Source organism: Saccoglossus kowalevskii, chromosome 1 (assembly GCF_978046115.1).
Source record: "Saccoglossus kowalevskii chromosome 1, keSacKowa6.1, whole genome shotgun sequence".
NCBI lineage: Eukaryota > Metazoa > Hemichordata > Enteropneusta > Harrimaniidae > Saccoglossus > Saccoglossus kowalevskii.
The window spans coordinates 24,438,219-24,456,432 of record NC_140641.1 but is presented as its reverse complement, the minus strand read 5'-3'; the positions used below and the strand labels follow the sequence as shown (position 1 = coordinate 24,456,432).

The 18,214-nt window shown below is 38.2% G+C and overlaps 1 protein-coding gene across 1 annotated transcript; it reads left to right on the top strand.

Moving 5' to 3' along the window:
- Positions 1–2,808: 2,808 nt before the first annotated feature.
- LOC100372321 (KRR1 small subunit processome component homolog) lies at positions 2,809–18,010 on the top strand. Its single transcript, XM_085506651.1, has 9 exons — positions 2,809–2,871; positions 4,492–4,670; positions 5,309–5,443; positions 5,547–5,672; positions 6,145–6,285; positions 8,521–8,691; positions 8,929–9,006; positions 11,621–11,782; positions 17,463–18,010. Exons 1-9 carry the CDS (start codon positions 2,856–2,858, stop codon positions 17,520–17,522), a joined length of 1,068 nt encoding a protein of 355 aa, XP_085362777.1. The 5' UTR covers positions 2,809–2,855; the 3' UTR covers positions 17,523–18,010.
- Positions 18,011–18,214: the final 204 nt, after the last annotated feature.

The following is an 18,214-nucleotide window of genomic DNA, read 5'->3' as shown; positions in this document are numbered from 1 at the left end:
CCTTTCACATACGCTTATAAACTTCAACTGAACTCAAAAGTCGTTAATCTAAACAAAAGTCATACGGCGTGGTAACGGAATGCAAAGACAAAGCTATCATAACACATTACTCCTCTGGCAAAAAGACGGGGAAAGCAAAACGATAGAAACTACTGAATTACATATAATCCTGTCAATCATGAACAAAAGCTTGCGATATCAAACAATACGTATATAAGCGCACCAAACTCTCATCTCAAAAAGACATAAAAAACGTTACAAAAGCGCTCTCAACTCAAAAAGCGTCAGAAGTATTCCGGAAACAACACGTAAACAAAAACAACTCTTAAAACGTCGGTATCTCTGTACTCGACAAATCTCAAAACTCTTAAAAAAACACGTGGGGGCATCACTCTCCCCATCATAATCCGTACTCATTAACTCATTAAAACTCCATAAAACATCACACAACTCAAAACACTGTGTTGCAAATACTTGTCCACTGAAACGCGCTTAAATCGTTATAAAGGACCTCGCACGTCACTAAATATCAGTTTAAAACAAAGATCTGGGCGCTTACACACATACAATTCAACATCACTAAAAGAAACGGTAAAAACGATAGGAAAAGCAAGCAATACATTACATTACTGAGCAATAGGGTTAGGGTTCTGGAAAAGAGTTCAACGTCCTTGAGTTACACAGTGTCAGTTACAGTGTCCAGCGAGCGGTTCTCTAAGCAATACACAGATAGCTAAAGTCAAAGTCTATAAGCGTCTCTTCTCTTGTCGCGTTATTCCGGGTCGTTCTTTTTCTTCATATTGTCTTTAATGTCGCTCAATTCTTAATTACACAGTCCTATCCGGTACTCATCCTTCATAAGGGGTTCAGAGGTCTTCATCTCTTCAGCGTTGTACATCGGTGCCATACTGGTAAAGTCGTTAGTCGTCAAGCGCGGTTTCGTCTCTGCCATCGAGCCAGTTAGTTCGGTTCACAAGAAAGACACACCTTCGCCATTTCACTTCTCTTCTCAGGATGTCAATGTGTGTTAAACACCTGCCCGGGTTCTCCACCACGTATCAGGGGGAAATTCTCTTTCTCTCGGGTTTTCCACACTTTCAGGGGGGAAGCTCGTCTCGTCTCTCTATCTCGTCCCCTTGAGGTACGGGATCGGGAAAGTCACTTTAACTTTACAGTCAAATAAGGCACACACAACGAAATACGTTTCAGCTCTCGTCTTAGTCGATCTTTTGGAGCACTCTATAAGACACAGCGCCCTGGGGAAAAGTCCCCAAGACTATCCAAGGCTGACCCAAGACTCGCCCAAGACTGGGCTGCCTCAAGGCTCGCCCCTGGACTCTCTCGGACCCAGACTCGACTGCCCAGGACTGCACTCGACTGCCCAGGGCTGCGTCTGTCGTGGAGTATTCGCCAAGACCAACTCAAACTCTCTTTATTCATTTTCAAAACTCTGACCAATTACAATGCAGTAAAAAGACTCTAGGGCGTAACCTTCAATCATAAAGCCAATCACACTAAGTACTGAATACGTCATATCTTTTGATTAATCGTTCACTACATTAATAACTATGGATGTCAGAATAGCGACGGTATCTTGTAATTAGTTCCAAATCACTGAGCCAAGTTCCGTCCAAAACTTCAAATAGACCTAAACGATGACAGACATAACACAGCAATTCGCTAATAATCAGTTAATTAAGTCGGTCAACAGATACGCAAAAACAAATTCATGACAGAACTTCGAATTACGGCCAACATAGATTTGTTTGTTTCGTTTGCTGTAACTTGAAGTTCGATTAACAGCTAATTAAATTTCGAGTTGCTAAATGGTAACTTTATTATATCATAAGATTATATAATGAATTCTTTCATTCTTTTTATGGGTATTTTAGTGAATGTAAATGTATGTATCAAAATATGTAAATCCATAAAAATGATCAAAATTCCAAATGCAATCATAGTACGCATGTAAAGTAAACAAACAAAATCGAGTGATTTTGGATTTGTTAAAAATTAGAAGAAATGCTGTGACACTATCTAATAGTTGGTTTGGATTGCCGAGCAAGTCGTGATGAAGGTCTAAAATTGTAAACAATATATTCGTAGATATCACTGACCACGAAAGACGCCCATCACGAGTTGTCTTGTAACATGTATGTTACATGTAATAAATACATATTACATGTATGTTACATGTAATAAAAAACACTTCTATCAGACATCGGGATATTGTGCCCCATCTGTGTATAAGAAATGTATGTACTGGACCAATGGAAAATGTCGCCACCACACCATACATAAGTAATCTGAAAGAGTGGTGATTTGAGAGAGAACTTCCATCATATATACTTGATTTGCAAAAAAAATCGCCAGGTAGAATGCTGATTGTGTGATTGCCGTTAGGCCAAAAAAAAAAAAAAAAAAATTGAAAAATTGGGTCGGTCGGTCGGATTTTGTTTTGTTTTTTGTTTTCTTTTATACTCGTGAAAACTAATGGTATCGTAAATAGCCGAGGTATATGGGATCAATCAAACGCATGCTAGATATTAAACAGTTATTTCAGTCTTTTGTATCAACCCAAGGTTCAATGTCACCACTTATCCCCCTGGGGATCATACAACGGTCCGGTATCGTTAATTTTTAGAGGAAACACTTTTTTACTGCTTAAAATGGTGAGTTTTTAATATTTGGGTCCATTAAAAAAAAAAAATATATATTTCATATTTTTGGGTCGGTCGCTGAGGGCAACAAAACAATTTTTTTGGCCTTGTTTTGTAAAATTGTAAAATAAACGAAAGATCAACTACTGCCTACCACAGAGAGCGCACCACACAAGCACAAATCGCACTGAAAACATGGCGGCGCCCACGGGTAATGTTTTTTTCTTTTTAATTTTGTCTAAATAACGAGGATCTACATAGAATATGTCATCTTGGACAAAACACTGGTTCTTAAATGTTAAAACCGTTGTTCACGGGAATACTGTAATTCTAAGCGCAAGCTGTAACAACAAAATGGTGGCGTTTCTCCACGTGATTGTAATATGGAGGTACAAATGTAAATGGTACCTCCATGCACCGTGGTACTATTCGGTATATGCAGTGGGAATATTGGTATTACGCGTGATACTGTAGTGTCGTTATACCAGTGCTTGTTTATTGTAATTTGTTAATACTGTGTGCTCATCTGAATGTAGCACGGTATGTTCGCAGGCGCCTGTGGGTATGGCGGTCAAGATCATTCTGGAGAGTAACTGTGGAATCATAGCCCTATGTTGCCGACAACAACAAAATTAAAAAAAGACGTCCAAATGAAAATGTTAGGGCGAAATTCGATTGTAGGTCGCACCAAAGAGCTACGGAGCCGCAGCTAACTGGAGAGGATCACCAGTACAATAATACAATGTATAACCGTGCAAAAATCTCTTAGAACATACTAGTACTTTTTGTGATGTAATTGTTGGGGTAGTAATAAGTTGTAGGAGTAGTAATGGGTTCATAATTTGATACATACTGTCATCTCATTACACTGCTGTGACGTATGGCATGGACTTCTAAACATACTTTAATTTTACAGTTATTGGCCTTGCCTGAAACTTTTATTGGCGTAGCCAAGGACAATAATTTTTTTAGTTAAAACCCAAAATGAAAAAGAAATGCATTTAAGAGTATCATCCAGCCTTTTTATCAACAACAGCAATTTAAGTGTCTTGGATGTTATGATATCAGAGGCCAATGACACACAAAATGGTGAAGAAATATGCTGGGAGAGGCCAATGTCAATATTTATCGAATGGAGTTGTAACCATTTTTGACCAATAACCATTGAATGTCTCATACTTAGCGGATAATAAAACAATTTATAAACCCAACTGTTTTCTTTGATGGAAAGACCTGTACCCCATCCCACACTTTAATCCTAACTCTAATCCTAACACTTGTACAACCCCCTAATTGAATTATATATGCCCGTCTTGAGAAAACCTGTGGTTATCTGAAGGAGCATATACAATTGAAATTGGAGCCGTTGGTAGGGTATGATTCAGGTGTGGAGTGGAGGTACAGAAGGAAATATTTCCAATTTGATCTCAGTAACATAACAGCCACTGCTTCCGAAATTCAAATTGAGGCACTTGCTCGAATAATGTTGAACTATCTCATGAATATTAATTAGAACTAATTATTGGATTGATCAATTTAAATTCTAACTTTCATTTTGATTTATAAAAATGTATATTTTTAACAACCACAGTTTTCTGCCCTTCACTGTATAACTTTGTTATTTTCAGTGGAACCAAGTCATTGATAACTGGAAAACTTTTGAATTTTAAAACAAAAATATACTGAGGTCTGTAAACTGAAGAATATCACAATTACATGAAGGCGTTGTCCTCCTGTGAACAAATCCTAATGTTACGCTTCACGTCTATGTATTATCGATACCAAGTGATCTGTATCTCAAAACAACTGAAGCTTTTTCTGTACTTTATAGAAAGTAAAAAAAACGACCTGTTGGAAGTTCCCGCTGGATGGAAAGAAACTCCATTTACTAAAGATGATAACCCGCATGGAATGGTCTCGGAAAGTTCATTCGCTACGTTATTTCCAAAGTACAGAGAAAAATATTTACAAGAATGCTGGCCATTCGTTGAGAAAACACTTAGTGATCATGTGAGTATGCTCTTCCCAGCTAATAAACATTGAATGTCATCTTCTTTCCTGACTCTTTTTTTTTTTGGCATTAAATTTTTTCTGATTTTGGTTTGTCACGATAAAGACATGTTTTATTATTTGTAAATTTCCAGTAGTCAAGTTACCTGTACCTCAGGTTACTGTTAGTTAATTTCAAGTCCAACATTATAGAGGTCCTGGCCAATAATTTTACTGACGTGGTAATACTAAATTGTTGGAGTATGATATATTTAAATTTTAAATGGAATTTCTTGCATAAAAGACAATCAATTCTAATTTGTATATTATCCGGTAATGTGTGGGATTCAGAATAAATTCAGAATTTTTTTTTCAAAATTTAAAAATGTCATCAACCAACACTTTTTCATGCAAACGAGTCATTCACCACGAAATTGGAGGGCATGGAAGGAGTCACCGGTGGTAATTAGTTCATGTCACGTCCAAGTCAAAACTCATACTCGTAATTTTTCATTAGATGAGCGCATTGGATTGTCGGAAAATCAATGTTTATCAACACAAATGTCACACATGCTACCACGACGACCCCTATCTTTCAATGCCATTACTCAAACAGTTAAAAATTCCAATATGTAATCATATTTTCCTGAATATTCTAGAATATTAAGGCCAGTCTGGACGTCATTGAGGGCAGTATGACAGTTACTACAACAAGGAAAACCTGGGACCCATTCATTATTGTAAAGGCTAGGGATATGATTAAATTATTGGCTAGAAGTGTACCTGCTGAGCAAGTAAGTATTTCTGTTGTCAACTCGTGGTCACACAAATACATCATTGTCATGTCATGGGATCTGTATCAGAGCAATACAATCTGCATACTTCACATTTTCACAGGCAGTTAGAGTTTTGGAAGATGGTATGGCGGCAGAAATTATAAAGATTGGTTCTTTGGTTAGAAACAAAGAAAGATTCGTTAAGAGAAGGCAAAGATTAATTGGACCAAATGGATCAACATTAAAGGTACCGGTATACTTACCAGGTAGTTGTGAAATATTTTATGGGAATATTCCATGAGTGGCAGTGCCACACAGTGAAACAGAAAAAAGTGGGAGATTCTAACCTACACAAGATTTCTGCTGCAAACCAATGACCACAAGTTTTAATTTCTGACTTATAACTCAACGAGAGATAAAATTGAAAGATTTATCAAGAAGCAGTTGCATTGCCTTGCACAGCATTTATTTGAGTTTAGTTGACATAAATACAAAAGTTTATTTTAAGTTTTGTTGTTTGTTTGTTTGTGGAGAACCTCTATCAGGATTCACCAGTCGCAGGAAATAACTTGACAAGCTATCTGGGAATTCTCATGCTGAAAATGTGTTAGACACATTTATCTTTTCGCATGATTTGTGAATTATGATTAACAACATACATGTTTATTATGATAATGAATTCAGTGTTTGACGCATACATATGACCGTTTTCTTACAAGGCAATAGAGTTACTGACAGGCTGCTATGTGATGGTACAGGGCAATACAGTGGCGGCTTTAGGGCCATATAACGGTCTCAAGCACGTTAGAAAACTTGCAACAGATACGATGAAGAATGTCCATCCCATATATAATATTAAGGTATGTACAGCCACCAATATATGTCAGCTTGTTAGATTAGCTAGTCGATGATCATTCTCTTACTGATAGCCATGGAAACAAATCATGAACATAAAATGAACAAACAGTGAAAAATGGCTCGTCCCACAAAAAATTTGTTTACAAGCCTAATGGGAATTTTTGTAATTTAAGTAAAAATGTGAAATGTACATAAATATCTCAGCTCTCTGAAAATATATTGCTATAGTTTAAAAGCTTAGTGGGAACTGTTGCATAAACTTGTTAGATTAGTCGTTGATCTTTCCCATTTTTAAAGTCAGTTGGTCATCAAAAACTTCCTTGGTACTGTTGTTCGTAAACTTGCTGGAAACCAATTCCACCTCATGTTTAAATTGGGCTCAGTGGGTGTAGATGGGCATATGACTCACAAACTCATTTCAGTTTGATATACAAACCAATTCCACCTCATGTTTAAATTGGGCTCAGTGGGTGTAGATGGGCATATGACTCACAAACCTATTTCAGTTTGATATACAAACCAATTCCACCTCATGTCTAAATTGGGCTTAGTGGGTGTAGATGAGCACATAACTCACAAACACATTTCAGTTTGATATACAAACCAATTCCACCTCATGTCTAAATTGGGCTTAGTGGGTGTAGATGAGCACTTGACTCACAAACCTATTCCAGTTTGGTATACAAACCAATTCCACCTCATGTCTAAATTGGGCTCAGTGGGTGTAGATGGGCACATAACTCACAAACACATTTCAGTTTGATATACAAACCAATTCCACCTCATGTCTAAATTGGGCTTAGTGGGTGTAGATGAGCACTTGACTCACAAACCTATTCCAGTTTGGTATACAAACCAATTCCACCTCATGTCTAAATTGGGCTCAGTGGGTGTAGATGGGCAAATGACTCACAAACCCATTCCAGTTTGATATACAAACCAATTCCACCTCATGTCTAAATTGGGCTCTATGGGTGTAGATGGGCACATAACTCACAAACACATTTCAGTTTGATATACAAACCAATTCCACCTCATGTCTAAATTGGGCTTAGTGGGTGTAGATGAGCACTTGACTCACAAACCTATTCCAGTTTGGTATACAAACCAATTCCACCTCATGTCTAAATTGGGCTCAGTGGGTGTAGATGGGCAAATGACTCACAAACCCATTCCAGTTTGATATACAAACCAATTCCACCTCATGTCTAAATTGGGCTCTATGGGTGTAGATGGGCACATAACTCACAAACACATTTCAGTTTGATATACAAACCAATTCCACCTCATGTCTAAATTGGGCTCAGTGGGTGTAGATGGGCACATGACTCACAAACCTATTCCAGTTTGGTATACAAACCAATTCCACCTCATTATGTCTAAATTGGGCTCTGCGGGTATAATTGGGCACATGACTCACAAACCCATTCCAGTTTGGTATACAAACCAATTCCACCTCATGTCTAAATTGGGCTCAGTGGGTGTAGATGGGCACATGACTCACAAACCCATTCCAGTTTGGTATACAAACCAATTCCACCTCATTATGTCTAAATTTGGCTCTGCAGGTATAATTGGGCACATGACTCACAAACCCATTCCAGTTTGGTATACAAACCAATTCCACCTCATTATGTCTAAATTGGGCTCTGTGGGTATAATTGGGCACATGACTCACAAATCCATTCCAGTTTGGTATACAAACCAATTCCACCTCATTATGTCTAAATTTGGCTCAGTGGGTGTAGATGGGCACATGACTCACAAACCTATTCCAGTTTGGTATACAAACCATATCCACCTCATGTCTAAATTGGGCTCAGTGGGTGTAGATGGGCACATGACTCACAAACCTATTCCAGTTTGGTATACAAACCAATTCCACCTCATTATGTCTAAATTGGGCTCTGTGGGTATAATTGGGCACATGACTCACAAACCCATTCCAGTTTGGTATACAAACCAATTCCACCTCATTATGTCTAAATTGGGCTCTGTGGGTATAATTGGGCACATGACTAACAAACCCATTCCAGTTTGGTATACAAACCAATTCCATCTCATTATGTCTAAATTGGGCTCAGTGGGTGTAGATGGGCACATGACTCACAAAACCATTTCAGGTTGGTATACAAACCAATTCCACCTCATTCTTGTTAAATTTGGTCCAGTGGGTGTAGATATGTCTGACTTCTAAAAACTTTAAATAAAATGTTAATTGTTCCTTTATTTTACAGACTCTGATGATTAAAAGAGAACTCTCAAAAGATGAACAATTGAAAAATGAATCCTGGGATCGATTCTTACCAAACTTTCACCCCAAGAGTCAGAGCAAGAGGAAACAACCAAAGAAGAAACGAACAAAAAAACAGTATACACCTTTCCCCCCACCACAACCAGAAAGCAAAGTGAGTGAATCTTAAGTTTAAATAAAATGTATATTCTATACTCATCCTCACTTTATTCATTGGATTCTAATGTGACATTCACAACTTTCTGGAAGAGAATGTGCTTATTAAAAGTTTTTGCCAGTCACTATGTGTCCAGCTTTTATGTTGTACTGGTATATTTGTTCTGTAAAATTGTTGTAGTGAAATTATTATCATTGTGGTACCTCATTGAAATGTTGTATATTAACTTCACAGCTGGATAAGGAGATAGCCAGTGGAGAATACTTCATGAAAGAGCATCAACGAAAAGCAAAACTAAGAGAAGAGAGGAAGGTGAGTTTGTATCAGCTTGCTGATCTGATGACAGCATTTCAGTTTTGAAGTTTACGAGTGTTTTAGGAACCTCATGCTTTAATTAAACTCGAGAACCAATCAAAACATCCAAGCTTTGAGAACCAATCAAAACATCCAAGCTTTGAGAACTAATCAAAACATCCAAGCTTTGAGAACCAATCAAAACATCCAAGCTTTGAGAACCAATCAAAACATCCAAGCTTTGAGAACCAATCAAAACATCCAAGCTTTGAGAACCAATCAAAACATCCAAGCTTTGAGAACCAATCAAAACATCCAAGCTTTGAGAACCAATCAAAACATCCAAGCTTTGAGAACCAATCAAAACATCCAAGCTTTGAGAACCAATCAAAACATCCAAGCTTTGAGAACCAATCAAAACATCCAAGCTTTGAGAACCAATCAAAACATCCAAGCTTTGAGAACCAATCAAAACATCCAAGCTTTGAGAACCAATCAAAACATCCAAGCTTTGAGAACCAATCAAAACATCCAAGCTTTGAGAACCAATCAAAACATCCAAGCTTTGAGAACCAATCAAAACATCCAAGCTTTGAGAACCAATCAAAACATCCAAGCTTTGAGAACCAATCAAAACATCCAAGCTTTGAGAACCAATCAAAACATCCAAGCTTTGAGAACCAATCAAAACATCCAAGCTTTGAGAACCAATCAAAACATCCAAGCTTTGAGAACCAATCAAAACATCCAAGCTTTGAGAACCAATCAAAACATCCAAGCTTTGAGAACCAATCAAAACATCCAAGCTTTGAGAACCAATCAAAACATCCAAGCTTTGAGAACCAATCAAAACATCCAAGCTTTGAGAACCAATCAAAACATCCAAGCTTTGAGAACCAATCAAAACATCCAAGCTTTGAGAACCAATCAAAACATCCAAGCTTTGAGAACCAATCAAAACATCCAAGCTTTGAGAACCAATCAAAACATCCAAGCTTTGAGAACCAATCAAAACATCCAAGCTTTGAGAACCAATCAAAACATCTTGTCTGATGTTAATTTATTATAAAGCATAAAGTAATCCGTTTCTGTTTGATCAGAAATCTACCTAAATTAAGCTTGGATTGATCATTAATGTGTGTCAACAATGTATAACACTGACATTTTTTCAGAACTGAATCTCAGTCATCCATGGACATATTTCATTCAAACTGGTTATGTCCACTGAATGTAGGGTCCTTGAAGCGCGTCATTTTTTTCCTGATTTTATTCAAAATGCCTGACTGACATTCATTTTGTTTTTAACGCATGCTGGACTGATCATGTTTAAGCTTTACATGTCTGTCACATGAGACATGAGTGTAGACACTTATTCGTCCCCGTTCGGACAAAGTCTGAAAACGGGGACTTATAATTCGGTCTTCGTCCGTGCGTCCATCCATATCTCAGAATCCCTTGGACCGATTCCGTTCATTCTTTGCATGTGCCTAGTACTCTATCTAGGACATATGCATATGCAGTGGTTTAGCGATTCGATTCAAAATGGTCGACTGGCAGCCATCTTGTTTTTTGAAAATGTTGTATTTTGGACATGCTTTGTCAGTTTTCATTCAAATTTGGTACATAGATTATACATGTTAGAATACATGTCCATAACGATTTATTTCACAATTGGATCAAAGATGGCCGATTGGCAGCCATCTTGTTTTTTGAAAATGTCATATTTTGGACATGCTTTGTCAATTTTCATTCAAATTTAGTACATTGATCATACATGTTAGGATACATGTCCCCGACCGTCCGTGAGTTCCTGAGTCTGTCTGTCCGTCAGTCCGTTCGTGCGTTCGTGCGTCAGTCTGTCAATAGTCATATTTCAGAATCCTATGGACCGATTCCGTTCATTCTTTGCATGTGCCTAGTACCTTATGTGGGACATATGCACATGCAGTGGTTTAGCGATTTGATTCAAAATGGCCGACTGGCAGCCATCTTGTTTTTTGAAAATGTTGTATTTTGGACATGCTTTGTCAGTTGTCATTCAAACTTGGTAAATAGATTATACATGTTAGGTTACATGACAATTTATTTCGCAATTGGATCAAAGATGGTCGACTGGCAGGCATCTTGTTTTTGTTTTTTTTGGCGGTATCTTGGAAGTGCTCTGTCAGTTTTTATTCAAATTTTGCACATACATGTGCTTTATACATGTTAGGATGCATGTCCATGACAATTTGTTTGAAAATCTGGTCAAGGATGGCCGATTGACAGCCATCTGACTTTTTGGCCTTACTACTTCATTTCCACAATTTAAGTACCATTTTCATTCGTATTTGGCACATACATCATACATATCAGTGTGTTTCATAATCAGATCAAAGATGGCCAAATAACGGCTGTTTTTTTTTCTGGCCATATTACTACTACACGGAACACGTGTTTTGATGTAAATAAACAATCTGTTGTAAACCACCCCCACCCCCCGCTTTAATATGACAAGCACAAAGAGAACTTTCAAAAATTTTACGGGGACTGTGTCATTTTCAATGACTTGTTTGGCACTAACTTTGACAGTCACTAAAAACTGGATGACGACTTGTTATTGACATTGACTTGTTTTTTTTCATGATGGCAGCAACGACACGTGGAGGCAGATGTAAAGCGACAAGAGAGGCGGAATAAGCCGTTCATTCCACCAAAGGAACCTGTTGTGAAGAAACAAAAGAGTGAACAACCAGAGAAAACATCCACAAAGATTGATATAGAAGCATTGAAACTAAAAATAAAAAAATCTCAGGTGGGTGAAAATCAAATATTTAATGCTTATGGGATTTTGAAACCAAGTAATGTATGAAGAATATATATTTTGCAAATGGATAAAGTAATAAAGTAACTATCTTGTTAAATGAACACTGGGTCATCTACGTCTATAAGCTATGCATTTAGATATTGAACATTTTCTCTCAGTGTTGGTGTTCTCTCAGTGTTGTTGTTATCTCAGTAGCGATGTTCTCTTAGTAATGGTGTTCTCTCAGTGTTGGTGTTATCTCAGTAGCAATGTTCTCTTGGTAATGATGCTCTCTCAGTGTTGGTGTTATCTCAGTAGCGATGTTCTCTTAGTAATGGTGTTCTCTCAGTGTTGGTTTTATCTCAGTAGTAATGTTCTCTTGGTAATGGTACTCTCTCAGTGTTGGTGTTATCTCAGTGTTGGTGTTCTCTCAGTAGCGATGTTCTCTTAGTAATGGTGTTCTCTCAGTGTTGGTTTTATCTCAGTAGTAATGTTCTCTTGGTAATGGTACTCTCTCAGTGTTGGTGTTATCTCAGTAGTAATGTTCTCTTGGTAATGATGCTCTCTCAGTGTTGGTGTTATCTCAGTGTTGGTGTTATCTCAGTGTTGGTGTTCTCTCAGTGTTGGTGTTATCTCAGTAGCGATGTTCTCTTGGTAATGATGCTCTCTCAGTGTTGGTTTTATCTCAGTAGCGATGTTCTCTTAGTAATGGTGTTCTCTCAGTGTTGGTTTTATCTCAGTAGCGATGTTCTCTTAGTAATGGTGTTCTCTCAGTGTTGGTTTTATCTCAGTAGCGATGTTCTCTTAGTAATGGTGTTCTCTCAGTGTTGGTTTTATCTCAGTAGCGATGTTCTCTTAGTAATGGTGTTCTCTCAGTGTTGGTTTTATCTCAGTAGCGATGTTCTCTTGGTAATGGTGTTCTCTCAGTGTTGGTTTTATCTCAGTAGCGATGTTCTCTTGGTAATGGTGTTCTCTCAGTGTTGGTGTTATCTCAGTAGCAATGTTCTCTTGGTAATGGTGTTCTCTCAGTGTTGGTGTTATCTCAGTAGCGATGTTCTCTTAGTAATGGTGTTCTCTCAGTGTTGGTTTTATCTCAGTAGTAATGTTCTCTTGGTAATGGTACTCTCTCAGTGTTGGTGTTATCTCAGTGTTGGTGTTCTCTCAGTAGCGATGTTCTCTTAGTAATGGTGTTCTCTCAGTGTTGGTTTTATCTCAGTAGTAATGTTCTCTTGGTAATGGTACTCTCTCAGTGTTGGTTTTATCTCAGTGTTGGTTTTATCTCAGTGTTGGTTTTATCTCAGTAGCGATGTTCTCTTGGTAATGGTGTTCTCTCAGTGTTGGTTTTATCTCAGTGTTGGTTTTATCTCAGTGTTGGTTTTATCTCAGTAGCGATGTTCTCTTGGTAATGGTGTTCTCTCAGTGTTGGTGTTCTCTCAGTAGCGATGTTCTCTTGGTAATGATGCTCTCTCAGTGTTGGTTTTATCTCAGTAGTAATGTTCTCTTGGTAATGGTACTCTCTCAGTGTTGGTTTTATCTCAGTGTTGGTTTTATCTCAGTGTTGGTTTTATCTCAGTAGCGATGTTCTCTTGGTAATGGTGTTCTCTCAGTGTTGGTTTTATCTCAGTAGCGATGTTCTCTTGGTAATGGTGTTCTCTCAGTGTTGGTTTTATCTCAGTAGCGATGTTCTTTTAGTAATGGTGTTCTCTCAGTGTTGGTGTTATCTCAGTAGCGATGTTCTCTTAGTAATGGTGCTCTCTCAGTGTTGGTGTTATCTCAGTGTTGTTATCTCAGTGTTGTTGTTATCTCAGTAGCGATGTTCTCTGAGTAATGGTGCTCTCTCAGTGTTGGTGTTATCTCAGTAGCAATGTTCTCTTGGTAATGGTGCTCTCTCAGTAGCGATGTTCTCTTGGTAATGGTACTCTCTCAGTGTTGGTTTTATCTCAGTGTTGGTTTTATCTCAGTAGTAATGTTCTCTTGGTAATGGTACTCTCTCAGTGTTGGTGTTATCTCAGTAGCAATGTTCTCTTAGTAATGGTGTTCTCTCAGTGTTGGTTTTATCTCAGTAGCGATGTTCTCTTGGTAATGGTGTTCTCTCAGTGTTGGTGTTATCTCAGTAGCAATGTTCTCTTGGTAATGGTGTTCTCTCAGTGTTGGTGTTATCTCAGTAGCGATGTTCTCTTAGTAATGGTGTTCTCTCAGTGTTGGTTTTATCTCAGTAGTAATGTTCTCTTGGTAATGGTACTCTCTCAGTGTTGGTGTTATCTCAGTGTTGGTGTTCTCTCAGTAGCGATGTTCTCTTAGTAATGGTGTTCTCTCAGTGTTGGTTTTATCTCAGTAGTAATGTTCTCTTGGTAATGGTACTCTCTCAGTGTTGGTTTTATCTCAGTGTTGGTTTTATCTCAGTGTTGGTTTTATCTCAGTAGCGATGTTCTCTTGGTAATGGTGTTCTCTCAGTGTTGGTTTTATCTCAGTGTTGGTTTTATCTCAGTGTTGGTTTTATCTCAGTAGCGATGTTCTCTTGGTAATGGTGTTCTCTCAGTGTTGGTGTTCTCTCAGTAGCGATGTTCTCTTGGTAATGATGCTCTCTCAGTGTTGGTTTTATCTCAGTAGTAATGTTCTCTTGGTAATGGTACTCTCTCAGTGTTGGTTTTATCTCAGTGTTGGTTTTATCTCAGTGTTGGTTTTATCTCAGTAGCGATGTTCTCTTGGTAATGGTGTTCTCTCAGTGTTGGTTTTATCTCAGTAGCGATGTTCTCTTGGTAATGGTGTTCTCTCAGTGTTGGTTTTATCTCAGTAGCGATGTTCTTTTAGTAATGGTGTTCTCTCAGTGTTGGTGTTATCTCAGTAGCGATGTTCTCTTAGTAATGGTGCTCTCTCAGTGTTGGTGTTATCTCAGTGTTGTTATCTCAGTGTTGTTGTTATCTCAGTAGCGATGTTCTCTGAGTAATGGTGCTCTCTCAGTGTTGGTGTTATCTCAGTAGCAATGTTCTCTTGGTAATGGTGCTCTCTCAGTAGCGATGTTCTCTTGGTAATGGTACTCTCTCAGTGTTGGTTTTATCTCAGTGTTGGTTTTATCTCAGTAGTAATGTTCTCTTGGTAATGGTACTCTCTCAGTGTTGGTGTTATCTCAGTAGCAATGTTCTCTTAGTAATGGTGTTCTCTCAGTGTTGGTGTTATCTCAGTAGCAATGTTCTCTTAGTAATGGTGTTCTCTCAGTGTTGGTGTTATCTCAGTAGCGATGTTCTTTTAGTAATGGTGTTCTCTCAGTGTTGGTGTTATCTCAGTAGCGATGTTCTCTTAGTAATGGTGCTCTCTCAGTGTTGGTGTTATCTCAGTGTTGTTGTTATCTCAGTGTTGTTGTTATCTCAGTAGCGATGTTCTCTGAGTAATGGTGCTCTCTCAGTGTTGGTGTTATCTCAGTAGCAATGTTCTCTTGGTAATGGTGCTCTCTCAGTAGCGATGTTCTCTTGGTAATGGTGCTCTCTCAGTGTTGGTGCTCTCTCAGTGTTGGTGTTATCTCAGTGTTGGTGTTATCTCAGTGTTGGTGTTCTCTCAGTGTTGGTGTTATCTCAGTGTTGGTGTTATCTCAGTGTTGGTGTTCTCTCAGTGTTGGTGTTCTCTCAGTGTTGGTGTTCTCTCAGTGTTGGTGTTCTCTCAGTGTTGGTGTTCTCTCAGTGTTGGTGTTATCTCAGTGTTGGTGTTCTCTCAGTGTTGGTGTTATCTCAGTAGCAATGTTCTCTTGGTAATGGTGCTCTCTCAGTGTTGGTGTTATCTCAGTGTTGGTGTTCTCTCAGTGTTGGTGTTATCTCAGTGTTGGTGTTATCTCAGTAGCAATGTTCTCTTGGTAATGGTGTTCTCTCAGTGTTGGTGTTATCTCTGTAGCAATAATCTCTTGGTAATGGTGTTATCTCAGTGTTGGTGTTATCTCAGTGTCGGTGTTCTCACAGTGTTGGTGTTCTGTCAGTGTTGGTGTTCTGTCAGTGTTGGTGTTCTCTCAGTGTTGGTGTTATCTCAGTGTCGGTGTTATCTCAGTGTCGGTGTTCTCACAGTGTTGGTGTTCTCTCAGTGTTGGTGTTCTCTCAGTGTTGGTGTTATCTCAGTAGCAATGTTCTCTTGGTAATGGTGTTCTCTCAGTGTTGGTGTTACAAAATGTATCTCAGTAGCGATGTTCTCTTGGTAATGGTGTTCTCTCAGTGTTGGTGTTATCTCAGTAGCAATGTTCTCTGAGTAATGGTGTTCTCTGAGTAATGGTGTTCTCTCAGTGTTGGTGTTCTCTCAGTGTTGATGTTATCTCAGTAGCGATGTTCTCTTGGTAATGGTGTTCTCTCAGTGTTGGTGTTATCTCAGTAGCAATGTTCTCTTGGTAATTGTGCTCTCTGAGTGTTGGTGTTCTCTCAGTGTTGGTGTTATCTCAGTAGCGATGTTCTCTGAGTAGCGATGTTCTCTGAGTAATGGTGTTCTCTCAGTGTTGGTGTTCTCTCAGTGTTGGTGTTATCTCAGTGTTGGTGTTATCTCAGTAGCGATGTTTTCTTGGTAATGGTGTTCTCTCAGTGTTGGTGTTATCTCAGTAGCAATGTTCTCTGTGTAATGGTGTTCTCTGAGTAATGGTGTTCTCTCAGTGTTGATGTTATCTCAGTGTTGGTGTTATCTCAGTGTTGGTATTATCTCAGTGTTGGTATTATCTCAGTGTTGGTGTTCTCTCAGTGTTGGTGTTATCTCAGTAGCGATGTTCTCTTGGTAATAGTGTTCTCTCAGTGTTGGTGTTATCTCAGTGTTGGTGTTATCTCAGTAGCGATGTTTTCTTGGTAATGGTGTTCTCTCAGTGTTGGTGTTATCTCAGTAGCAATGTTCTCTGTGTAATGGTGTTCTCTGAGTAATGGTGTTCTCTCAGTGTTGGTGTTCTCTCAGTGTTGGTGTTCTCTCAGTGTTGGTGTTATCTCAGTGTTGGTGTTATCTCAGTGTTGGTATTATCTCAGTGTTGGTATTATCTCAGTGTTGGTGTTCTCTCAGTGTTGGTGTTATCTCAGTAGCGATGTTCTCTTGGTAATAGTGTTCTCTCAGTGTTGGTGTTATCTCAGTAGAAATGTTCTCTGAGTAATGGTGTTCTCTGAGTAATGGTGTTCTCTCAGTGTTGGTGTTTTCTCAGTGTTGGTGTTTTCTCAGTGTTGGTGTTCTCTCAGTGTTGGTGTTCTCTCAGTGTTGGTGTTATCTCAGTGTTGGTGTTCTCTCAGTGTTGGTGTTCTCTCAGTGTTGGTGTTATCTCAGTAGCAATGTTCTCTTAGTAATGGTGTTCTCTCAGTGTTGGTGTTATCTCAGTAGCAATGTTCTCTTAGTAATGGTGTTCTCTCAGTGTTGGTGTTCCCACGTGTAATAAAATAGTTTGTAACCAAACTTCTACTTCAAATTTTCTTATTATTGTGTCACCATGTTTAAAGGTAAAAACATCGGTACTATTATTTCTGTTCATTTTGAGAACATTAGTGTCATTATTGGTAGTTCCATCTTCGCAGACCTAATGACATAGACACAGGTTTCAATAATGTAGAAGGACCAGGGTACAGAAGTCTGTGTTTTCTGTGTTGGCTCATGCATGGGATAATATTTCATATACCAGTAATCATGAAATAACAACTTGAATGAGATTTATATAGAAGAAAATTTTAGAAAATAAAATTCTTTTCTATTTCAGAAAAAGAAGAGACCATTAAAACAAGTTGAAAAAAGTGTGAAGAAAACGAAACAATCATGATGATAAACCGTCTGACATGTTGCAGTCAATGCTGTAATTTGTTATTGCATTTTATAAGCAAGTATTGGTGGTGCACCATTACATTAACAACCCTACAGTGATATGTACTTGCAGGTGATAATACACTGGACATATGTATAACTGGTCTTTCATGGACCAAGCGAAAAGACCAAGTTACAACAAACAACTGAAAACAGTTTTCCACACCCAAAAAATAATTTAGAGATTTTTGTATATTTGTTCTGGTTACTCCAGTTAAATACAGCAAACCTTATGTAATCTTGGTATCCAATCTCATTACAAATGCTTGTTAGAGTTTACGAGATGTGAACAGTACCTCTACCTTCTTCTGATACAGATTGACTGAAAACCTGTCTAAAACGAACCCTGTGTAATCTGGTAACAACGACAACAATTATGAAGGAAATTTTCATGTACTGTGTGGTGTCTTGTTTTTACTCTGAAATAAATATCTGATATTAATATGACTGATGTGTATTGTTATTATATGACCTCTTCAGGTCACACATCCTGGTACTTTGTGTATGATCCAATAAGGTCATGCATCCTGCTATTGTGTGAATGCATTATTACGGTAATGTGTCCTAGTGAAAATATAAATATACAATTGTAGGTAAAATATACAATTGCAGAGGCTAGCATCACAACATGAACAACAAAATAAACCACAC